General features: G+C 48.6%; 10 protein-coding genes across 10 annotated transcripts; 8 read left to right on the forward strand and 2 right to left on the reverse strand.

Annotated features, from left to right (window-relative positions):
• Nucleotides 1–34: 34 nt before the first annotated feature.
• On the reverse strand, nucleotides 35–2,061 carry EDB93DRAFT_1244521 (peptidylprolyl isomerase-like protein 2; the record flags this gene model as incomplete). Its single annotated transcript, XM_041452220.1, has 10 exons — nucleotides 35–347; nucleotides 402–569; nucleotides 624–772; nucleotides 820–909; nucleotides 955–1,092; nucleotides 1,143–1,240; nucleotides 1,291–1,442; nucleotides 1,495–1,715; nucleotides 1,750–1,921; nucleotides 1,970–2,061. The coding sequence occupies 10 exons, from the start codon at nucleotides 2,059–2,061 to the stop codon at nucleotides 35–37; spliced, it is 1,593 nt and encodes a 530-aa protein (XP_041313475.1).
• Nucleotides 2,062–2,136: 75 nt separating this feature from the next.
• EDB93DRAFT_1111786 (uncharacterized protein) lies at nucleotides 2,137–4,866 on the forward strand. Its single transcript, XM_041448104.1, has 3 exons — nucleotides 2,137–4,406; nucleotides 4,456–4,562; nucleotides 4,616–4,866. The coding sequence occupies exons 1-2, from the start codon at nucleotides 2,177–2,179 to the stop codon at nucleotides 4,464–4,466; spliced, it is 2,241 nt and encodes a 746-aa protein (XP_041313476.1). The 5' UTR covers nucleotides 2,137–2,176; the 3' UTR covers nucleotides 4,467–4,562; nucleotides 4,616–4,866.
• EDB93DRAFT_1074269 (uncharacterized protein) lies at nucleotides 4,477–4,793 on the reverse strand (the record flags this gene model as incomplete). The annotated part of the gene is made up of 2 exons (XM_041445084.1): nucleotides 4,477–4,562; nucleotides 4,616–4,793. 2 exons carry the CDS (start codon nucleotides 4,791–4,793, stop codon nucleotides 4,477–4,479), a joined length of 264 nt encoding a protein of 87 aa, XP_041313477.1.
• EDB93DRAFT_1111788 (general substrate transporter) lies at nucleotides 4,867–7,906 on the forward strand. The gene is made up of 20 exons (XM_041448105.1): nucleotides 4,867–5,083; nucleotides 5,145–5,161; nucleotides 5,213–5,319; nucleotides 5,367–5,535; nucleotides 5,586–5,631; nucleotides 5,676–5,735; nucleotides 5,792–5,913; nucleotides 5,961–6,087; nucleotides 6,141–6,236; nucleotides 6,290–6,302; nucleotides 6,361–6,378; nucleotides 6,436–6,450; nucleotides 6,501–6,579; nucleotides 6,631–6,688; nucleotides 6,739–6,848; nucleotides 6,899–6,932; nucleotides 6,982–7,037; nucleotides 7,084–7,199; nucleotides 7,251–7,307; nucleotides 7,360–7,906. The coding sequence occupies exons 1-20, from the start codon at nucleotides 4,988–4,990 to the stop codon at nucleotides 7,530–7,532; spliced, it is 1,569 nt and encodes a 522-aa protein (XP_041313478.1). The 5' UTR covers nucleotides 4,867–4,987; the 3' UTR covers nucleotides 7,533–7,906.
• A 12-nt stretch (nucleotides 7,907–7,918) lies between these two features.
• On the forward strand, nucleotides 7,919–9,991 carry EDB93DRAFT_1196272 (P-loop containing nucleoside triphosphate hydrolase protein; the record flags this gene model as incomplete). Its single annotated transcript, XM_041450888.1, has 3 exons — nucleotides 7,919–8,235; nucleotides 8,282–9,219; nucleotides 9,278–9,991. 3 exons carry the CDS (start codon nucleotides 7,919–7,921, stop codon nucleotides 9,802–9,804), a joined length of 1,782 nt encoding a protein of 593 aa, XP_041313479.1. The 3' UTR covers nucleotides 9,805–9,991.
• Nucleotides 9,992–10,164: 173 nt separating this feature from the next.
• On the forward strand, nucleotides 10,165–13,465 carry EDB93DRAFT_1260096 (uncharacterized protein; the record flags this gene model as incomplete). The annotated part of the gene is made up of 5 exons (XM_041454167.1): nucleotides 10,165–10,577; nucleotides 10,629–10,921; nucleotides 10,973–11,109; nucleotides 11,161–12,118; nucleotides 12,159–13,465. The coding sequence occupies 5 exons, from the start codon at nucleotides 10,165–10,167 to the stop codon at nucleotides 13,175–13,177; spliced, it is 2,820 nt and encodes a 939-aa protein (XP_041313480.1). The 3' UTR covers nucleotides 13,178–13,465.
• A 53-nt stretch (nucleotides 13,466–13,518) lies between these two features.
• EDB93DRAFT_1052842 (uncharacterized protein) lies at nucleotides 13,519–13,866 on the forward strand (the record flags this gene model as incomplete). Its single annotated transcript, XM_041444710.1, has 1 exon — nucleotides 13,519–13,866. A coding segment is annotated over one exon (348 nt), but the record flags the coding sequence as incomplete, so codon positions are not given.
• A 341-nt stretch (nucleotides 13,867–14,207) lies between these two features.
• EDB93DRAFT_1237042 (uncharacterized protein) lies at nucleotides 14,208–16,646 on the forward strand (the record flags this gene model as incomplete). Its single annotated transcript, XM_041451372.1, has 4 exons — nucleotides 14,208–14,603; nucleotides 14,652–15,360; nucleotides 15,417–15,791; nucleotides 15,841–16,646. The coding sequence occupies 4 exons, from the start codon at nucleotides 14,208–14,210 to the stop codon at nucleotides 16,644–16,646; spliced, it is 2,286 nt and encodes a 761-aa protein (XP_041313482.1).
• Nucleotides 16,647–17,269: 623 nt separating this feature from the next.
• On the forward strand, nucleotides 17,270–19,582 carry EDB93DRAFT_1074701 (pyruvate kinase; the record flags this gene model as incomplete). Its single annotated transcript, XM_041445113.1, has 13 exons — nucleotides 17,270–17,371; nucleotides 17,424–17,445; nucleotides 17,497–17,556; nucleotides 17,614–17,688; nucleotides 17,746–17,786; nucleotides 17,842–17,886; nucleotides 17,955–18,044; nucleotides 18,095–18,146; nucleotides 18,201–18,665; nucleotides 18,772–18,900; nucleotides 18,950–19,183; nucleotides 19,236–19,342; nucleotides 19,400–19,582. The coding sequence occupies 13 exons, from the start codon at nucleotides 17,270–17,272 to the stop codon at nucleotides 19,580–19,582; spliced, it is 1,605 nt and encodes a 534-aa protein (XP_041313483.1).
• EDB93DRAFT_13335 (uncharacterized protein) lies at nucleotides 19,565–22,604 on the forward strand. The gene is made up of 6 exons (XM_041455269.1): nucleotides 19,565–19,846; nucleotides 19,909–20,427; nucleotides 20,483–20,736; nucleotides 20,785–21,956; nucleotides 22,010–22,117; nucleotides 22,171–22,604. The coding sequence occupies exons 2-6, from the start codon at nucleotides 20,007–20,009 to the stop codon at nucleotides 22,400–22,402; spliced, it is 2,187 nt and encodes a 728-aa protein (XP_041313484.1). The 5' UTR covers nucleotides 19,565–19,846; nucleotides 19,909–20,006; the 3' UTR covers nucleotides 22,403–22,604.

A 22,604-nucleotide genomic window follows, 5' to 3' on the forward strand; every position in this document is an offset into this window, starting at 1 on the left:
TTAGACGTCAGACTAGAGCAACAGTATTGGTCTACTACCAACTGTCAAAGTTTCCAAACCCTATTTTTCGCTTCTTTTTGGCATCGTCGCCAACGTCATTGGCTTGTACGCCAGGTGTTCCCTGATCCAACGACCTCTTGATGCCGAGATACTTGCCCACTCCCACTCCCACGCCTGCAGTACCCCCACCAAAGGCTGAGTCCCCAGTGCCAACTTTGACCCCAAACCAATTAATATCATCCCCTTGAGTCTTCTCAGGTTGTTTCTTAGAATCATCCTGTGCTTCTGCACGCCGAGCAAGTTTTCTTGCAAGCCGTGCTTTATATGCTTCAAAGGGATCTTGGTGTCTAGAAGGGAAGGTATTTGAGCGTAGGTCTGAGCAAAAAAAGCAACATATGCACATAATGACTTCTGTTATCCGCACCGGCTTCGCTGGGCGCTCTGTTCCATCTTTACGAGGGAGTTTCTCGAGAGCATCGAGGACGTCGTCTCCCCCAACTAGCTTACCGAAGACAGTGTGCTTGTTGTCAAGGTTCGGCGTAGCTTTGAATGTGACGTAAAATTGCGACCTGTAGTGGCACTCGTCAGTGAAACAAACAGCAAAGGTAAACTGGCAGACGAACGTATTCGTGCCAGCGCCCTTGTTGGCCATGGCGACGATACCACGACTATCATGTTTAGCAGCATTTCTCATGTCATACTCGTCTCGGAAAGGAGTACCCCAGTGTGACTCTCCACCAGAGCCTGTACCAGTAGGGTCACCTGTTTGTACCTACGGCGACATGAATATCCAATCTCGCGAGACGAATGAAGAAGTACCATGAAGCCAGGAACAAGTCTGTGAAAGAGGCAGTTATCGTACTTTCCTGCTCTCGCAAGCATGAGAAAGTTATAACAGGTTTTTGGTGCCTGGAGGGAATATTAGTCACATCAACAAGAGCACGCAGGACTGACCTTGTCGCAATACAACTCCAGGTTCAACGAACCGCCCAAACTGGTCACAACTCGGACATATGCTCTTCGTTTTCCAACGTCTTTCTCTTTACCTTTACCCTTCGGAGGATTCGACATTTCTTCGAACATCAATTCTTCCTAGGCTACCATCAAGAAGAATACTCGTCACAGCCGGTTCTTTTGCGCACCTCGTCCCACAGTAGTTGTGAGCTTTGTGTCTGAGGATCCACAGACGTTGACGTCAATGATGCGCCAGGTGCGCCGCTAGAGTAAGGAGATATGTTCCCTGGCATAGGACTCAGGCTGCATCCTGTAGTGAAAAACGATGGAGCTCACAAGGGACAGCGGCTTTACCCTTCACTTCAGAGACTGCTTTAACAATAGCTGGTTTGGGCTTCTCATCCTTCTTTGTGATGGCAGTAGCAGCAGTATTGATTGTAGACATGGGTGGGAGACCATGGGGGTTTTGCAATGTGATGACGTCCTCCCTGCAAGAGTAGCGCTGAGTCCAGGATGATGAAGAAAGACTCAAACACTAACTTTTTAAATTTAGCATCTTCGAGGAGATCCTTACCGCCTTTGATACTTTCCGCAAGGAAAACATTTCCTGTGGTCGCAATTGCTACTATATGCGAGTGCTCGCTGAATGGCTTGAATGAAATTGGATCATGAATTTCACCCGATGTTTTGCGCGAATAGTGGAGTGTTATCAGGTCACTGGGTGCGAGGGGCTCTTTTGTAATAGGATTTGTATTGTTATGCTGCCTTTGAAAGGAAGCATAAGACAAACGTCACCTTGCAGGAAGAGAGGACAACTTGCTTTAGCCAAGGAATAATGTTTACAAGGTCAAATACGAAGCCTGTTCCATCCGCGTTGCGGGCGCATACTGGATGATTGAATGGTTGGAAAGAAAGCGTGCAACAGTCGAATGGTGTCTGCGCTCGAGGGTGCGGTCCTTGAAGCTTTCTGTGCAAAACATGAGAACTCCATGATTCAGGCGCAGAGAAGACTTACGCTTTATATCCAGATGAAGAAGAATGCTGTCCGAATTCACCAGCATGTTCTGCATGTGTGATATAGAGTTTGTTAGAATTTCCGTGGCCCATGTTGCAGTTGGTTTGAGATTGAATGTATGATAACCTTCAATTCTTTCAAATCTAATAAAAGTAAACAACATAATTCACAAATCGGAGCTCTTCTTTCATCCTTTTCAGCTTGCAGATGCTGCGTCATGCCACCACAAAAACAAGGCGGGCTATTGTCGTGCTTGATTTCCTTGCGCCAGCTGCGTTCGGATGCCGTCTTGCTAGCTCCAAGGTGCAACCGCGACATTCGATGACAAAACTATCCAAAGGACACGACACGGAGAGACTTGCAGAATTTCCAGCATCCGTATGCACACAAAGCCCGGCTATTCTTTGTGAGAACATCAAGCAACGTATCAGCTTACTGAGCCAGTCAGGCATTGCCGCTGTCTCTGACCCAGACATTCACTTCTTTGACGAAAAGGTCGTCGAGCTTCGTCAAGCACTCAAGGCTCGTGACATCACGCGAGTACGAGAGCTATGGTCGCAGTTGGAAGATAGAAAGTTGCTGCGACTCCTTGGTCCAGAGTTGCGTGGATTTTCCCAGCGCGCTGCTCGGCTGTGCTTCACAGACAACTCTGAGCCTTGGAACACAGACGAGAGGGAGGCTATTGAGGATATAGCCGTTTCTGCCGCCTTTGAGGGCTCAGTTAATGCCCTCACGACTTGTATGGTCGCACATATAAAGAAAGGCGACTCGCAGGCAGCCCTTCACCTGTACAGACGTTTCATGGTTCACTCCAGCAACCAGACCGTGTCTGAGCCCCTACCATCCCCAATGCAAGAAGATGTCGAGAATGAGAATGGGCTAGCTCTCGATTTTCTAGGCGATCAGCTATCCTACCAACCTAATCTCTCACTCGTCTTCGCAGCAATAGCCGCACATGCACTCGAAGATTCATTCGAGGGCGCGCTGAAGATAATGCTTGATAATCCTGTACGCATAAATCAGTCCGCTCAGACAGAGTTTCTGGCTTCATTTAGTGACATCTCGTTTCGGGAAAAACTTCAAAATTACATCCGCCGCCTTGACATTGCAAGACTCATATCTCGTCCCCACTCACTCACCACTCATATCACAAATATCTCAAGCAATCAAAGTCTTTCACAGACCCAGACCTTATACCGGGCGATTATCGATGGATTGAATGGCCCAGAGCCATATCTCGCTGCCCATGATTCCCAGAAGTCCAGTCAAAGACCTGTCGTGATTCAAGAGATCATTTGGTCAGCATTCTTGACAGGGTTCTTACGGTGCTACCGTCGGGACCTGGCGGAGAATCTCTGGGATGACATGCTTAAATGTGGCATCAAGCCTGGTGTCATCACCTGGACAGCGCTTTTGGATGGGTTTGATAGCATGGGAGAAGCTGATGCCGCTTCCACCAGTTGGGATAACATGGTTTCCCAAGGAATTCGACCGGGAATTTTGACATATCGCGCTGTCATCTCGACATTATTCAACGCTTGGAGACCAGATGATGCTATTGCGAAATTCGCAATCTTCAAGCAAGAAGTTGCTAATGGTTCGTTACCGAACACTGGGGACGCATTGCCTGTGTACAATACAGTGCTGCACGGTCTTCTCATTAATAGACGACCTGGTGACGCCGATGCGCTGCTGCAGAATTTACGGCAAAATGGCCCAAAGCCAGACATCGTTTCCTACAATACCTTCCTGCGTTACCATGGCCGCAGAGGCGAATTCCGTGCGGTATCGGTGTTGCTCGAGCGCCTCCGAGAAGATGGGCTGAATGGCGATGCGTTCACATTCTCTTCCGTGCTTTCAGCTCTTCTCAAGGTTGGGCGCACTGACGCTATCGACATCATTTTCAGTCTAATGAAGAAGCAAAATGTGGTGCCCAACGTCGCCGTCTTCAGCGCGATCATAGACCAACAGCTTCGTGAGCCCTTGGAGGAGAGTCTCAGAACGGCAATGGAGCTACTTCACAGGATGGAGACGAATCCGGATGCCCAACCCAATGACGTGACATACACAGGGGTGCTTGCATCCTTGCACCGCCAGGTATGGCCCAACACCGCCCTAGCCGAGGAATGCAGGACACACGTCCTTAAAAGGATGAAGGAGCGAAACATCCAGTTTAATCGGGTGACCTACCACATACTGATCAAAGCATGTTTGGAGAACCCGGAACCAGAAGGATTGCAAGAGGCATTGGGCTACTATAGAGAAATGGCAAACCAGAGAGTCCCAATGAATTATGATACATGGTATGTACTACTACATGGGCTGATTTCAAGGGAGGAATGGGCAGTTGCAGATGAGATGGTAGATGACCTCCTGAGGTATATCAAACCGGTTGGGGCATTGGAGAGCCTGGTTGGTAGAATCCAACGACGGAGAGCTTGGAGGATGAAGTTAGGACCAAAGTTTTATGTCTGACGTAGACATACCTGCAATATAATACGCATCGTTCACCACGAGAAGAATGACCGTGCCAAAGGTTTCTCGCCCATGAAAAATGACTTGCCCAGTCCGACACGAGTGTAACGATCGTACACTGCAAGACACGTTGTTCGTAAGTGTAGACGGACATGATGCGTTTGTACATACGCCAATAACTACATCTCCTGCCAAAGTACTTGCCCACCCATGGCAGTAGTAAGACGAGTACAAGCTGCTGAAGCTCTTCTAAACTCTCGTTCCACTCTTTCTGGGCCAAACGGTAGTCTTCATCAGAATCATATGATGCATTTGATGAGGAGTCTGAAGAATGGTCCGAGCGTGGCATGCTGTAGCCTGACTTTGCAGTATCTTGACGGAATGGTCTCCAAATGAAGTAGCTCTTAGTTGACAAGTGGAGTCACTCGGCGGGTGGCGTTGTACGTTTATTAAGATACTCCACTTTTAGGCATCGACGCTTTCTCTGCTTTCCCCCCTACTTCTGGTTGTCAACTCTTTCCTACCATCATCAGTCCATGCATTATGGTGGATGTTGCTCTTCTACCCTCCCGACGTAAATTAGTCGGGCAACCTCTCCTTTACGCCATATCTGTATTCGCTAGTTTGGGCGTTTTCTTGGTACGCTACATCACAAGACAAACGAGGCATAAAAAAGCTAATGATAGGCGATACTTTCTAGTTTGGATATGACCAGGGGTTCGTTATATGCATCTCACAGGATTAATAGCTACTGAGTCCAGGGGGCAGCGTCATGTCAGGTATCATCACTGGTCCCTATTTCAAACAGTTTTTCAACACTCCGGGTCCTATTGAAGTTGGTACCATGGTCGCAGTTCTCGAGCTTGGGGCACTTGGTATGTCTTCAATGATCATTCTTGCGCTGTATGCTGATATTCCACAGCTACGTCGATTGCTGCTGGTCGCGTTGGCGACATAATCGGCCGGAAGGGGACCCTCTTCGTTGGAGCTATCGTTTTCACCATTGGCGGTGCTGTTCAGACATTTACCACAGGTTTCTACGTCATGATCATTGGTCGAGTGATAAGTGGCTGTGGAGTTGGGCTCTTATCGTAGGTCCTCAAGGTTCAAATTTTGTGCAGGTACTCAGCACATTTTTCAGGACAATCGTTCCTATATATCAAAGCGAGATATCTCCACCCGATCATGTAAGGTCTTAGACTTTACACGTTTATGCTACTAATTTCTGCAGAGAGGTGCTCTTGCGTGCATGGAATTCACCTGTAATGTTTTCGGCTATACAACCTCTGTTGTAAGTTGTCTTCATCTGTTGCAGTTATGAAGCTGGTGAGCTGATACTCCCAAAAGTGGGTGGATTATTTTTGTTCATTCATCGAATCCGATCTTTCTTGGCGTATTCCCCTTTTTCTGCAATGCGTCATTGGAAGCATCCTTGCTGCGGGAAGCCTGCTTATTCCTGAGAGCCCTCGGTACGCCGTCTTTCCTTGTTACGGTGATGTGCACTGAATCTATCCAGGTGGTTGATCGACACTGACCAAGATGTTGCTGGGATGAATGTTATCGTGGATCTGCATGGAGGAGATTCTGATAACATTCTCGCCCAAGCTGAATTCCAAGAAATCAAGGACAAAGTCATTTACGAGGTGCGCTAATGGTCGGTGCAGTAGTCATCACTTTTACAATTTGACAATCACAGCGTGAACTTGGGGAAGGTCGCTCGTACGCTGTGATGTGGAAGAAGTATAAACGACGCGTGTTGCTTGCCATGTCTTCCCAAGCATTTGCTCAGCTGGTAAGCTTCTATTATTTTACCCATATCATGCCGTTATGAACATGTTTTCCCAGAATGGAATCAATGGTAATGTCTCTGCCTTTGTGCGGCATTCATGAAATTAATGAATCTAAACGACACCTAGTGATTAGCTACTACGCTCGTACGCATTTTATTTTACACTGGAGTGATCTTTGACTGATCCGTGCGTGTTGTTTAGCATCTGTTTTCGAAGGTATGGGCGGACGTATATTTCCTTCCAGCGAAAATCTCATTGCAACGCAGAGGCCGGGTGGCTTGGCCGTGATGCTGTGCTGATGACGGGCATCAACGCCATCATTTACACCTTGAGCACCTTACCCCCGTGAGTGGCTCCTACCAACAGTCTTGTTAGGAAGACTAAACGCTTTTATAGCTGGTACCTCATAGACCGTTGGGGTCGTCGCGCTATTCTGCTTTCTGGTGCCGTTATCGTTTGTTCTTTTTCTGATTAACGGCCTTCAAGGTACTCACCTATATGTAGATGGGCATCGCCCTTGGCTTCACTGGCTGGTGGATGTACATTGACATACCAATTACACCCAATGCGGTGGTGATTTGTGTTATTGTCTTCAATGCTGCATTCGGCTATAGGTAAGCTTTTGCGGGACATTTCTTGAGCCTTCGATATGATATTGTCTTAGTTGGGGCCCTATTCCATGGCTCTACCCCCCCGAGGTGATATTTTTTTCCGCAATAGCCCAATAAGATGCTGAACTTACTCCAGATCATGCCCCTCACATTCCGTTCCAAAGGTGTATCTATATCAACTGCGACCAATTGGTGAGCTCGAAGCGTCTGTCGCATGTCAGCCAACTGATATGACCAGGGCATTCAATTTCCTCGTCGGAGAGACGACCCCATACCTCCAAGAAGTCATTACATGGAGATTATACCCTATGCATGGGTTCTATTGCGCATGTAGTTTCATTCTCGTTTATTTCTGTAGGCAGATGATCTTGCACACTGGTCTCTATGCTCACTAGTTGAATGTAGTGTATCCCGAGACTAAAGGTGTTCCTCTCGAAGAGATGGATGCTGTGTTCGGTGAAGGTAAAGCTTTCCAACTTCTTCCAGTCGAGCGGTATTGAATGTATCTTCGCAGAGGAGAGGCTGGATTATGAATCCGAGCGTGCATCTCTGATGTCCAATACCCGCAGCCCTTCGGTACGTTCTGGCTCTCGACGTAAGGCTGCCACCGAACGTGGATGGGTTAGCCGGTTACTCTACCGTGACGACAGAAGTACATACCAGCCCATCGGTGAGGGTGATGAATAGGAACTCGCGAGGATTGGAGGTGACCACGTGAAGGCGCACGAAGAAGATTTGCATCACACGAGGGAGCAGCTCTCACCCTCCTCTTCTTCACCCCCGTCTCCTGTTGCTGCTGCAGTTGCCAATTGAAGTGCTATTTAATTGCGAGACAGTATGTCAGTGTCGCATGCGGCAATGTTACTTCTCTGGCATATATACTTTCATTTATCACCAGCAGTTGTGCCTTCCAATCCTCATGATACGCTACGTACTGGCTCACAATTACGATTTTACTTCGTTGACATCATTTATGTATCTTACTGGTCATTACTGAGTACTGTACTCCCAACCACAATATGATTTTTTTTGCTTGTGTTATATATATTACTCTGGTGATGTCACGTGTCCGCATGAGTTTTGCTTCACCTCCAGTAGTTGCGCTGTATCGTAGCTGGGCGCGTCAGTCAGTCTGCAGGAAGTATGGACTACTTCGCTCAATGAGCCATAGCTCGGAGACACATGCCAAAGAGGTGTTGCACGAGAACAGCACAAGGCGAGCTCCACTAGATGTGACCTTCGAGTCCCTTGGAGTGGGGACACCAATTGCAGCGGCCCTCCGTGCTGCATTCCCCAATGTCCAGCAACCCACGACAATGCAGCGTAAGATGATACCTGCTGTATTGGGCAGGCAAGATATTCTCTTGCAGGACTTCACAGGTACTGGAAAGTGCGTACTTTTGACTGAATGCCGACTCAAACTAATGTCATTCAAGGTCATTTGGATTGCTACTTGGACTCCTGAGTAAACCAAGGATCTCCAGATACGATACGAAAAATGGAAAGCCTCAAGCAATAAAAGGGATTACAACTCTTTTGATCGTTCCACACCGTGACCTTGCATACCAATTTTTGCACTGGCTACACCACATGCTGACGTCTGCGGGTGAACCTGGTCCATATTCGCTCGCTTCGATTGCACAGGTATTAGTCCGCGGCTCACCACCCGAAAACCTCAAAAGTTCATCTCCTCGGATTCTGGAGGCGATTGTGAACCCATGGTCATCTGGAATATCCGTGCTCCGAGATCATCCTCCGCATATACTTATTGCCACACCAACTGCGCTTATGGACGTGCTTCGCAAGGAGCCGGAAGTGCTCCAGTTATCCACGTTATCGACTGTCGTCGTCGATGAGGTGGACTGGCTTCTGAAAATGGTGCCCAAGAAAAGCAAGTATGTCACAGAAAAAGCGGCGCGGCGGAGGCAGATGCATCCTGAAGTTCTGAAAACTGTGCTCGACGTCCTTTATACGAGCACGAAAACGAACGAGTCGCACTTTCTGCGGAAGCGTCTTTTGGGGATGAAGTTAGCCCCGATTCATCGGCCGCAACTAATCATGCTCAGTGCAACAATGCGAAATAGGTTGAGGACGGCTTTCTTTGGCGCTTATGGGTGGTTTAGAAGGGGAAAAGTACTGAAACTCATCAAAGCTTCGTCCGGCTCACGTCCGGCTCACGGTCTTAACCGCACGGTCACACACCATGTTCTTGTCATGTCACAGGATGGCTCTGTGAAAAATATAGCTGGCGCTCGCAAAGCTCGAGTCCCCACCCTCTCCGGGCATGCGAGTTCTTCTGAGGAACAGGACGAAGAAGAAGAGTTAATTTTTGATGAAGATGATGAAGTACTGCTCGATGACGAGACTGACATGGGTGAGATATTTTGTTTTCACATTTCTATTCGCTTATTGAGAATTTGATTTGCGATAAGACATGCTAGAAGCTCCTCCTGTTTTTACTCCAGGGATGCTTGAAGCCGTCGCATCCACATTCGCTCTGGACGTACCGAATATCGCGCTTCTTGTCTTACCTGCAACTACATCCGTCCGACGAGTTATTTTTGAACTGAATCAACTGGGGGTGAATGCCCACAGTCTCAATCTCGTGGATAATGAAGCCGGTCGGGCACACCTTCTGTCTAAGGACAGGAATATTCCCGATGAGAATCCCACATTACTTGTATCGACGCTTGCGACGACCCGAGGGATCGATTTTCCTGCGCTAACCCACGTTTTCCTCCTTGGACTTCCGGAAGGAGGCGCGGGAGACGTTTACCAGCATGTTGCAGGGAGAGTTGGCAGATTTGGCCGCCAAGGGAAAGTCATCACTATCGTGGAGGGACGACGGGAGAGCGAAGGGAAGAATGGTAAAGTTTGTGTCAGGGATGATTCGAAGAAGATGGATATTATGCTGAAGAAGCTTGGTATTGGTGCAACCAGGCTAGAGCACTTTGACTGAAATGTCCCATCGTGACCGTGCCCGTCGGTAGATTAGATATTCCTAAGGAAACAACCGTGGTATTCGGGGAGTATGGTAAACATGAGTTTTGATGTGGCGCCAGTGTGTGGGTGTTGTGACGGGATTATTAACGGCGTTGGTTGCTGTCTTGCACGCGAATCAAACCAATCATAGGTCCAAATAGGACAGTGGCATGATGTAACCTTAGTGCGAATGAATCCATGAATAGCCTGGTGGCTGACTTGCTAGCGCCGAGGCCACTGCTAGCCTGGCCTGGTTCTCTCCCTCCACGTAGAGGTTAACGTATACCCCCAGGCTGTAGTTCGGTTAAACCACTGTCATTGCTCACCGTGCTCAACGATGGCGAGAGCACCACCTGGCTCATACTTTATGTTAGGTCTTCTCCTTTGCTCATCCCTCTTTTTCCAGGTTTTGGCTCAGTCCACAAACCAGACCACTGCGAGCAGCGGTACACCTTCACCCACTGTCGCTGCAAATGTTACAGCGTTCTTGACGACTAGCTCCTACACGTTGACATCCGTCAGCCACTCGGGGAACATTGCAACCACTATCACCACCGTATTACCCACAGTGTACAACGCGACAGCCACTATTCATGCAAATTCATCCACACCAACATCCTCAGCCTCGGCCTCACCCACCCCGACTCCCATCGTCCTAGCTACTAGAATCACTCCGGCTTTCGGTGTACTAGGTGCGATCCTTATCATAACTGGACTACCAAGTGCGTTCTGGGGCCACAAGAATAGATGGTATTTTCTCTCATTTGTGGATCTATCATCTTCTCACTCGCAACTATGTAGGACATCCTTCTTCCTCATTGGTTTCTATACCCTTTCATTGGTCTGTTTCGTCCTTATCGTCAAGTTCGGTATTCTTCCTGCGATCAACACACCGAACAACACACTCCAGGGCATGTTCGTATTAGCCTCCGCCGTTGCTGGTATCATGGGTGGCGCGTTCACAATCTTCTTTTGGAAGGCCACTAAATACTTCATTGGCGCATGGGGTGGTTTTGCTTTCGGACTGTGGATACAATGCTTTAAAAATGGCGGTCTTATTACCCCTGTTGGCATGAGATGGATTCTGTATATAGGTAACTGTTTCCTCCGTAGTCCACCTTACCCACTGCTAACTTGTCACTCAGTATGCACCGTAGTTGCATTTGTCCTCTGCACAATACCCAAGATACATTGGCATATGCTTTTGGTTGCGACGGCCTTTGTTGGCTCGTCCGCATTTATACTTGGTGTGGATTGCTACACGACAGCTGGCTTGAAAGAGGTTTGTGTCACTTTCTATAGCCAGGATATGATAGCTTACGCATGATGGTAGTTCTACGTCTGGAATCTAGGTTTCACCACCCTGTTCCCGAAGTATATCGATAACGGTATTGCGTTTCCGGTAACCCAAACGATGGAAATTGAACTCGGGCTCATCGGAGCGATCGCTCTTATGGGTGGAGCCGTTCAGCTCCGCATCCTCCGCATCTTGCAGCGCAAACTCAAGGAAATTGCTGAGGAAGAAAAGAAGCGGGATGAAGAGGCCGAAATCAATGCTGCTGGCAAATTCCGAGAACTCTCAAAGGAGCAGGAGGAATGGGAGCAAGATCACCCACCACTTGGAATGCATGGCCGGACGGCCAGTGGCTACTCTGGGACTCCTTTAATGAAGGATTTCCCCACTAGGAGTTCTCAAGATGGGCGGGCTTCCGTATTCACGTTGGTTGGCGGGCGTGGTCGCTACACATCTGGAGTGTCTGACTTCATGGCTGCTCCCGCCCCTGACGAAGATATTAAGCGAGTCGCACGCGATTCTCAAGCGCCCGGTGCCTTGCCTGCTCTTGATCTTGGCCTCGGAATCCAACATGATGTCCCCTCTGGGTTCATCACCGATAACGATCCTGACAGCAGCGACACGAAACATAGCGATGTGAAGAAAGCTATCTCATTGGAGTTAGAAGATCTTGCGCGCAAGGAGGAGCTTCTTGCTGAAATTCAAACCATCAGACGCTCAATCGATGCACTCAGATCGGATACGCCTGGCCCTGACTCGGATGACTCCCGCTCTCGTCGTATCTCTCTGACCTCTCGTCGCACCCTCAGCTATGACCTTGATAATGCCATTGCTCCACGTCCACACACTCGCCCACCCAGACAACCAGATCCACGCAACCGTGTACAGTCCTTGGAACTTTCCAAGCTTATGGATACGCCTCCGCTTGGTGCATCTATTGGCCGTCCTACAAGTGTTCCTCTCCGCGACGATGATTGGGACTCGTATGTTCGTGACCGTAAGCTCCTACAACCCCCTGCTGGGGTGACTGCACCCAGTCCCGACGAGCCGTGTGTCCACGACAGGATCACTATCTGCACAACAACGCCTGCCTGTCCCGTCAGCTGTCACCGAAGCCCTCTCCCAAAGGAAACAACGGGAGATTTTGTTGGACCCTAGTGTTGGCCCAGATACAAGCGCAAAAGATACGTCGGACGAGGATGCGCCAATTGCCATGCTTGTAGCAGCCCACGCTCAAACGAAGAGGTCCAAATCATATTTCAACAGCACGATTCCAGCTGTGTTAGCACCTTCGCAGCTTCCTGCAGCTGCTACACGTTATCCTCCTGTCATTCTCTCCAGGAACACTTCATTGATACCTGAGCCCGAGCGAAGCAACATACCGATCGTCCTCCCCCCCACTCGACCCTTGAAGGCTGCGGTTGAGCCCTCCGGCAATATTCCTATGATCATTCCTCGTGGACAAAGCGCAAACATAGCAGCGCCAGTTGCCAAGAAGCCAGAACCTCAACGTGTTGCGACGTTTGAGGAAATGGAAGAACGGCATCGGGAGAAGATGCGGGGTCTCCAAGCTCCCATCACAGAGGCTGAGAAACAAAATGCGCAGGTCCAGGCTGCCAAGGATCGCTGGGAGCGCTCAAAGGCAGCGGAGCGGGAAGCAGTGAACAGACGGCAGGCTGAGAAGGCCGCAGAGATTGCACGAGAAGAGAAGGAAAAGGTGCGGCGCAGGTCAGAGGACGGTCTTGGCAAGACGGGACCCGAGGACGACAAGAACGTGGAACGTCGACACAAGGGAATAAGCGCTGACAAGCTTGCTGCTATTAGTGGTGTCAACAACCCGCCGTCGTCGAAACGCCAATCGGTACTGAGGGTGGAGGATTGGCAGCGGCATCAACATGATGTGGAACTTGGAATTCGGCCTGACCGCGCTGCTGGTGCAAAGCGAGAGTCCCGTGGGATGAAGGCTGAGGCAAACGCAACTGTTCCATTCCCTGGACAAAGTCGCCCAATGGACAGACGTCGTTCTGCTGGGGTCCCTCGGGACCCTCCTAGTTGAGGGACTGGGCCTGAGATAGTGTCAGATGTCAGGTACTACAATCACGTCACTCATTTCTAAGACACGTTGGACGTTCGACTTTCATGGACATATTTTTACGCCCGTCGTTTCACTAGGGTATCTCTTGCGACTTTGACAACATTAATATTGTTTTTCTTATCACTTTTTCTTGCATTATGCATATGTAGGACCATCGTAATACATATCGCACGACGATCCAAGTCTGTGTATGTCTCGTAGAATATAGATGCATTGACTTCATTTGTGGGGTCCCCTCGTCGCGGAGTTTGTAAGTTTTGACTTTCATATATGCTCGACATACCCCATAGAAGAGGTCCACCATGGCTATCCGTCGTTCCAATACCGCACCTCAGCCTCTGAAATATCAAGTTCGACCTAGCCTAGCCAGGGCAAAGTCTACCGTAGATGGCTTCAATTCTCGCTTAGATCAATCATCCCACCACGTCTTGGTGGCGACGGCGGCCTCCCCGCTTGCTTCCCCGCGTGATAGAGAGGATCCATTCAGTCTTACGGGTTTTTTTCCCGAGGGGGAACATTGGGAATGGTTACGACAAGAGCAAACATTTGAACCTATGCCGGGACCCGTCGTGTACGCACCGCATGGGGCTGAAGATGAGACGATAGAGGAGACAATCAAAGGAGAGGATAAAATGGGGGTGCTGTCAGTACTTAGTAAGTCCAAATCAACGAGATTATCATGAGCTGTGCTGATATATATATATGTCAAAGATTTTACACAGTGGAGTTCTTTAGGATGGCCTATACGATGGGCATTACATGCGATGTCTAGTATAGTTTAGATTTATTAATGTTATTATCATTATTATTGTATTTTTATACATATTTCTCACGGTTACACGTGTTTGTAATTGTTTTTTCTCACGTCTTAGTTGAAATCGTTCTTCTCTATTTTCCCACCTCTCTTCCTCGATTCCCACAGCTGGCTACCAACATCGGGCGGGAAACTGTTATGAGGACTTTCCATCCTTACTCTTCTTCACACATCCAAATGCCCGAAGCTGCTCTTCAACAGCAGCTGAATAAAACTTCAAGCACTTCATCACCAACATCACCCGTACAATCTACTTTGGATTTACTTGTAAACCCTACCTCTTCTCCTCATATACTTGCCAATAAAATTGGTGAACAGTTTCAGCATACAAACCATATACAATCATCATCAAGCAACAATGTCATATCTAATTCACAACCTCCAGTAACTTCCGCTCCTCCTTCTATTCTCTCTAACAACACCGATCCGAACGCGTCTCTTCAATCTCTACTTGCCGCAAACCGAAAAGATTCAACAGCCACAGATTCATTACATCAATGGGGTATTCCCCCTGTCCAACCTTCACCTCAGACACATCATTCTTCCCCCCATCTTCCACCCACAACAGCCCAGGTAAGTACAAAGTATATCACTGTACTGTACCACTCATATATCAACAAGTCTTCAAACGGCAAGAGTGGTAAGCGCAAACTCGACGAGACAGAGCCTGAAGATCCACATCCAAAAATCCGTCGACCTATTGTTCGCGAACATGTGGCGCAGCAGCACCAGCATCCTCTCCTTCAAATGACAACTGTCATGTGCTTGCATGCCGCTGTTGCGCAGAAATCTTATGGTAGCGAGAAACGCTTCCTTTGTCCTCCCCCTGTCGTGCATATTCAAGGTCCTGTATGGCAAATGCGCTCTCAACAACTTGCCATGTCAGTTGTCTCCGAGCAGGGTGAACGATCATTGGACCAAAAGACTAATTTGGACAACAACATGACCGGAAGCTTCAAATTCTTACACGTGACCGGCACAGCAAAGGCAAAGAGCTTCCAGCTGTCCCTCGACATAATAGAACCTCCTCCTTCTGCTTTGTCAGGCGAGAGCAGCGCTGATGGAACTCCAGGACGTGTTTGGGCCACCTTTGATTCAGCTCCTGTAACCATTATATCTAAGCCCTCGAAGAAGACAGCAAAAACGCGTAACATCTCTTCCTGTATCCTCGCCGGAGGTCCTGTGTCTCTTTTCAACAGGATCAATTCACAGACTGTACGCACCAAGTATATGACTATCGACAACTCTCAGCTTTGTGCAAGTAATATCACTTGGTCTGCGTTTAATGTGAACGTAGTGCGACGCCCCGATGACGCGCCGCCCACCAATGGTATGTGCTCACGTGACTGGAAAGTATTATACATGTTTACTCACGTTCACGTTCAGCCGGTCCGCAGCCTGTCACTTACGGATGTGAAGTCGTCCTTTCCGACACATTGTCTAATATCGCCACATCACCCCTTATCATTCGCAAAGTAGACAAAGGTCGCGTATCTGCCGAGGATGGTGGACCTGTGAGTCAAATGCAGAAAATTGCTCTGCAAAGAGTGAATCAGGATGGTACGAGACATTATTTGTCTGCCGCCGGTCCCATCCCTGGCGCTCCGAACTCTACCCCATCTGTCCCAGGGGCACCAGCACAGGGTGGAACACACCCCCTGATCTTCCAATCGCCTCGCATACGAGATGAGATGAAAGATGGCGTGCGAACCTTGATCGATGAAGTAGATGACTATTTATGTTGGACAATTGTGGGCATTTGTGGGTGCTTCTCATTGCCGTTTGGATTGCACTAATAATGCTTGAATAGCCAAATTTCAGTATACATTCTTTGATGCATTTGGTCAACATAGTAACTCTATACCCGAGATGCCCATCACACCTTTCCCGACGTTATTCACGGCGCCAGTGTACCGACCAACGAACAATATACTCGAAATGACCGTGTCACACTTCTTCTACGAAGACCCAAAGACACGAACTCAGATGCCACTGACCGTGTATTTAGGTGGCCTTGGTCCTCTCAGAGCTCGTTTCTATCAGGCTGCTCCCCCAGGACCGTTGACTAACATTGCCGCTTTCGGTGCTGCCATGCCCGGATCATCTAGTGAGGTAGTGGTGGGTGGAGGTGAAGATGTTGCAAGTTCCCCTGCCGACGCTGCATCACGATATCTCACCCAGCCCCCTTTACACACCATCGTGACAGTGGAGTTGCCTTCATTGGCTGAAATTATCAAAGCACTCGAAGAGGATGTAATGACTCCGAGCGTAATGACGCCGGATGGTCTCATCCATCGGCAATCACCGCAACACAGTGAACATGGAACGCCGCTTGACGGGCCCAATGGAAGTAGTTCACAATCACACCTTCCACCATCCATTGCTGGACGGAGTCTTCCCCTGTTGTTCATTCGCGCCTCGGATGGTATTGGTTATCACTCTGGACGAACAATCAGTTGCGAAAACGTGTTCCAAGCTATGGAGCTAGGGTCGATGGCACCTGGCGGTGTTCTCGCACCGCCAGGGGGATCAACAGACGCTACCTGGATCGCTGCGGCGCAAGCTGCGGCTGCGGCTGATGGAGGTTTGCACGGTTGGACGTTAAGAGTGATGTAACATTGATTCAGATATGCTGTCGATTCTCGTTGCTGTTGCTCTTCGTTTGCTCTGTCTTATCTTTCAGATCGTTGCTGTCGTCAAGCTCCTAGTTCCCGTACCTACCGTTCTTTCTGTCCGATTCATTTTCTTGAGTGGATTTCTGTAAGCCAGACATGCTGGCAAGACTTTTTTTTTTTTTTTATCGTATTGTCAATTCACGATGGGTCCATATTTGTTAGTTTAATCACAATACTTGCTAGCTATCGTCCGATATAGCCAACGCAAAGGCTGGAACGTTCGTGTCAAAATTTCTCTATGCGGCGGCCTAACATGGGTACGACCAACACGGGGAACGAGCGATTGGTGCGGGTTAATCGATTAGATCAGTACATAAATCAAGGGATGAACAAGATAGATAAATACCAGCTGTCTGGACATTTGGTTAACATTTGGTAGACACTGCTCCCTTAACTCTGCCATCAGGTAAGTCGACCGAACCCGAGCTTAAACCACATCGTATGATCCGCACCGGTTTTTTTATCGCTAGCGCCATTAAAAGACTCGAATCATCTTCTACGAGTACTGATATTCTCTCTTTCTCAGTTAATCGATTCCTGTCCAACGTCGCCAGAACCAACAAAATGTTCACCTACGATGGTATTCGATCGCAGCTCGAGTGGAACTCTACCTTGAGCGTCTCCAATGCCCCCCAGCCCACCGCTGATACCAAGTTCCTTCGTAAAGTCAGTCGTGAATTCCTAACATTTTATCCTTTATCTGATCACAACCTTCCAGACTTCGATCATCGCAACTATCGGTGCGCTTTTGTGTGATCGTCGATGTTTAGTCCAATATTGATTCTGTCTAGGCCCAAACACGAACACCGTCGAGAAACTTGCTGCCCTGAGACGCGCTGGTGTCAATGTTGGTCAGTGATGATCCCACATCCTGTTTCTACGACGACTGACTCGCTCCTCTCTTCAAGTTCGCATGAACTTCTCCCATGGTTCATATGATTACCACCAGAGTGTCATCGATAACACAAGGAAGATGATTGCGGGTAATTAAGAATTGTCTGAGTGAACGATTGTGTTTGATGACTGATCTCCAATGTTAGCGGATCCCAGTGGACGACCTGTCGCGATTGCTTTGGACACGGTGAGCCTCGTGCATTCGTATTTATAAATCCATGCTGATATTTGGCTAATAACAGAAAGGCCCCGAAATCCGCACAGGTTTGATGAGAGATGGAAAGGATGTATGCGTCTGATCTTTATCGCTGATGCCACCAGGTGATTGACATCATGTTTCACCTTGCTTCTCTAGGTGCCCATCAAGGCTGGCCATGAATTTATCATCTCAACAGACGACAAGTACAGCGAGATTTGTGACGACAAGGTCCTGTGGTTTGATTACGTACGTAAGAAACACTCGTTCGTATGTTTCACACTAATATATCTTTGTAGAAAAACTTGCCCAAGGTCACTGCTCCCGGCAAGCTCATCTACATCGACGATGGTGGGTTTCTTTGCGATCTCCTTTGAATCGTGCATTCATTCAAGAACTACCTAGGTATCCTCTCTCTGCTCGTCTTGGCTATCGAGGGCTCCAACGTTCGCGTACGTGCCGTGAACAATGGCACTCTCTCTTCTCGCAAGGGTGTAAACCTTCCAAAGACCGACGTCGACCTTCCTGCTCTCTCTGAGAAGGACAAGAAGGATTTGCTTTTCGGTGTCAAGAACGGTGTTGATATGATCTTCGCGTCATTTATCCGCCGCGGCCAGGATGTCAAAGACATTCGCACAGTTCTGGGGCCGGATGGTGCGAACATCAAAATCATCGTGAAGATCGAGAATGAGCAGGGCGTTGAAAACTTTGACGAGATTTTGCGAGAAACAGATGGTGTTATGGTTGCTCGTGGTGACCTCGGTATCGAGATCCCCGCAAGCCAGGTCTTCTTGGCACAAAAGATGATGATCGCGAAGTGCAACATCGCTGGGAAACCAGTCATTGTGGCAACTCAGATGCTCGAGGTACGTAGATAGCTCATCGTGCGATAGTGCGTTCGCTGAATACACGCTACTTATAGTCCATGACGGTATGTGTTAATCAACTTGTTTTTCTCTGAGCATTGCTCAATTAGATCACGCACAGTACAATCCCAGACCCACTCGTGCCGAAATCAGTGACGTGGCCAACGCTGTCCTTGATGGTGCCGATTGCGTCATGTTGTCGGGAGAAACTGCAAAGGGAAATTACCCCGTAGAGTCTGGTGTGTGTTCTTCGTATGATGGTTATGGCGAGACTGACACTATGTGAAGTTCTCATGATGGCTGAGACATGTTTGCTGGCCGAGGCAGCCATTTGCTACCCACCTTTGTACGACGAGCTGCGAGGCATCCAGCCTCGTCCCACCGAGACTGTGGAGACTGTAGCGATTGCTGCGGTCGCTGCTGCTTCGGAGCAAAATGCGAGCGCCATAATTGTACTGTCCACTAGCGGAAACACTGCTCGTCTGATCTCGAAATACCGCCCCAGAATTCCCATCATCACGGGTAAGTGTTCTTTCACTGCTATCGACATTTTTAACTCGACCACCTTTTCAAGTCACTCGGAATGAGCAGACCGCACGCCAAATCCATCTTCACCGCGGATGTTATCCATTCTGGTACCCCGAGCCGCGTGGAGTTCATGAGAGTCAGTGGCAGAAAGATGTAAGCGCGTGGCACTGTTTCACTGGCTTTGAGTTGAAACTGATCTATTTTATCCAGGTTGACAACCGGATCCGGTTCGGCTTGAAGAACGCGCTTGCGTTGAACATCATCAAAACGGGGACAACCGTCATCGCTGTGCAAGGCTGGAAGGGAGGTCTTGGTCACACCAACACCATGCGCATCTTGTCGGTCCCTACCGACCCTGCTGATTTTGAACTGCAGTCCCTGGGAGCAAACTAGATAATTGGAGTTGGTTGACTGTCGAGACCTTGAACTTTTTTGTAAACATACTGTAGGGTTATCATGCGTATAACAATGTACGATTACATTTAGGCGTTGACTCGTCTATGGCTTGAAATTTACTTGACGGGGATTGGACGTCTTGGCCGACTTGCCACTATTCAAATATTGATGTCTTCTGCCATCAACTGCGCATCTTTGACGTGGTGCAACTTTCCCAATTCATACATCGCAGGCCATTACTAACACCGAGTAAAATATCTTGCAAGTTACTTAATTGTATGCGGTGACCTGATGGGCTAACTTTCTTTACTCCACTATCATAGAAAGTATTGACGTACTGACGCCTCAGGCCTGCGTTCTCATCATTCTTTCATTTCTTCCTTGACTGTCCCACAAAACTCAAAATTATACCCTGAACGCCATGGCAGCTCGTTATTTCACTACATTTCAGCGTGGTACTACCAGCGACCGACCCTTGTATGACCCTCATCTTCCTTCCTATTCCTCTGCCGTTCGCGAAAAATTGGATCTCCAGTCCAGTGGTAGGCAATGGCTCATGCCTGTAACAGGGTCAACGCGCCGAATACGTCTCCAATCCCTGAGTCCCGGGCCTCGTTCCAGATTAGCCCAAGTCGGTCGACGAAGAGGTTTCGTCTGTCGATGTATTGCTTTCCTTACTGCAGTCTGTGCTATTGCAGTGATTGTCCTCATGTTGCTGGGTACTGAAGAGTCGCACTGGACACCTCCGTTCAGGGACTCAACCCTCGTGTTTGGCAGAGAGAATTTGCAACGCATTTGGAAGTGGGAGATCGAGAGCGGACATTACCCCAGCAATGGGAAGAGTAAGCGACAACGTGCTTTTGGGTCTTATGTCAGATGAGGCTGATTTGCTTTGAGTACCCGAGCAGATTGGTTTCACCTCTGCTATTTTGAATCCAGCTTTGCCTCCAGCAAAGGCACACACACTCATTTCACCGTTTACGCCCCCGCCAGGGCCAGTGACTACCATTACACGGGGAGTTGGTCCCCGTAGAACGTATCTTGAAAATCAGAAGCAATCTATCGGCGCTGCATATCCGCCTAGACCGATATCCGGAAGCATCGCAGATTTAGATATCATTCTTGAGCAGTGCAATTTTTCAGAGGGCAAGGTGTGTCATTCGCGGAGATCTTACTCTCATGTTTACGGTTTTCCGTAGTATGTCCGTGATTGTTTGGAATTCCTGCGCGTTTCCGCTGGTTTGGATAATGGTCGGAGACTTCGACGAGGATCAGTGGATGGATGGAAATACGCTTTTATGGAAGAGGATCGACTAGAGGAAGACATTCCTCCTCGTGCTACACAGGCTGCACCTATAGTACCTGCTGGACCATATCCTACTGGACGCCAAATTTCCAATGCAGGATTGATGAAGAAAAGGAACGTTCAGTGGGAACGTCCACTAGAACTTCCACCTCCCGAGCAGCCACGCATTGGTTCAAACCGTTCGACTGCTTGTGATCCAGAAAATCTTCGACTGTTCCATATGTTTTGGGCGGGTCCATTCAACGAGAAACCATATGTCGCCCTATTATCTTTTCTTTTCACCCAGAATCTTGGCCTCCATCTTGAACCGGGGCAAGAGCTCGACGCCTGTTGTCCGCAGATCTGGTTATGGATTAATCCTGGTCCTGCAGCGGCCGTTCCAAATCCATCTGCGCTTACAGATATGTACGACGCACTCAAGACGAACCCATGGGCGGCACCTTTCCTTCATCCGCGTTTCAAGAATGTTATCAAATTCAGATTATGGAACACGACGGAACAGCTTGATAGCAACCTGGAACTGAGAGACGAGTGGAGGAAAATGGACACACTCTTCAATTCAGGGGGTGTAACTGTGAGCGTACCTGCTGAGCAACCTGCAGGGAGTTCTAGTGCTGCCTTATCCAAAACCGGTGATATGGTTCATCGCCTTGGTTCGAAATCGGAAGCGACTTATGACAGGCTTTCCGTGATTTTGTCTGATATGGCGCGTTTCATCGTCACTCATCGCTATGGAGGGATCTACCTTGATGCTGATACTATCTTCTTGAGAGATTGGGAGGAGCTTTGGGGATGGAAAGGCGCCTTTGCCTACCGGTGGTCCTATCATGAAGATTACAACACTGCTGTACTCCATCTCAACAAGGGTTCCGCCCTTGGTTCCTTCCTCTTCCGCACCGCATTGAAGAACGGTTTCGATTTTCATCCTGTCGCTGTCTCGAAGTACCTTAAAGAGGCGCACCTTGAGAATATTCTATTACGCGTTCCTGACGCGCTATTCGACCCAGCGTGGCTGAACACGGAAGGCTATCAATTGGAAAGGCCAACATACCCATTTTTTGCTGGGTATGTTCCTGAAGATGATTCTGACTGTAATTTGCTGACGATCCACCGCGTAGCTTCGCTGATTTCTTTGACACTCCAGAAGTGCAGAGTGCTGCACCGCAGGTCGTCGGATTTGAAGGGTTCTTCAGGGGAGCGTTCTCGTATCACTTTCATAACTTCTGGTGAGTGGATTTCTTTATTTCATATTACACCCTTGTTGATATCTTTATGAAAGGTGGAAGCCATTTGATCCTGCGAGGAATTGGCCGGACTTGGGGCCTAAATTTGCAGGTGGTGAAAGGGCCGCGCGCGCTGCAGCCAACCCTCATGCAGATCCTGATGATTGGAACGACAAAATAACCGACGACAAGCGCGACTTGGACTGGGCAACTGTGCTAAAACGAACATTTGAGGCCTATATTCGTGGCGAAAGACCAAATATGTATGGTGAATGGTTGCGGTGGTGACGATTTGAAGGCGGATCTATATCTATGGACAAGATGATGCTATCAAAAGACCTTTGAGTGTGTAAATTGATGATTCAGAAGGCTGTTGTAGGAGCGCTCGTACATGTGCATGCATGCTGCGGTGTGGCTATAGCTGGCTGTGGCTGGCTATGTGTACCCAAGCTCGATATCAAAATAATTCCCACACAAATGAGAAATGATA

The sequence above is a fragment of the Suillus bovinus genome, assembly GCF_016758785.1.
Source record: "Suillus bovinus strain UH-Sbo-P2 chromosome Unknown EDB93scaffold_1, whole genome shotgun sequence".
Classification (NCBI taxonomy): Eukaryota; Fungi; Basidiomycota; class Agaricomycetes; order Boletales; family Suillaceae; genus Suillus; species Suillus bovinus.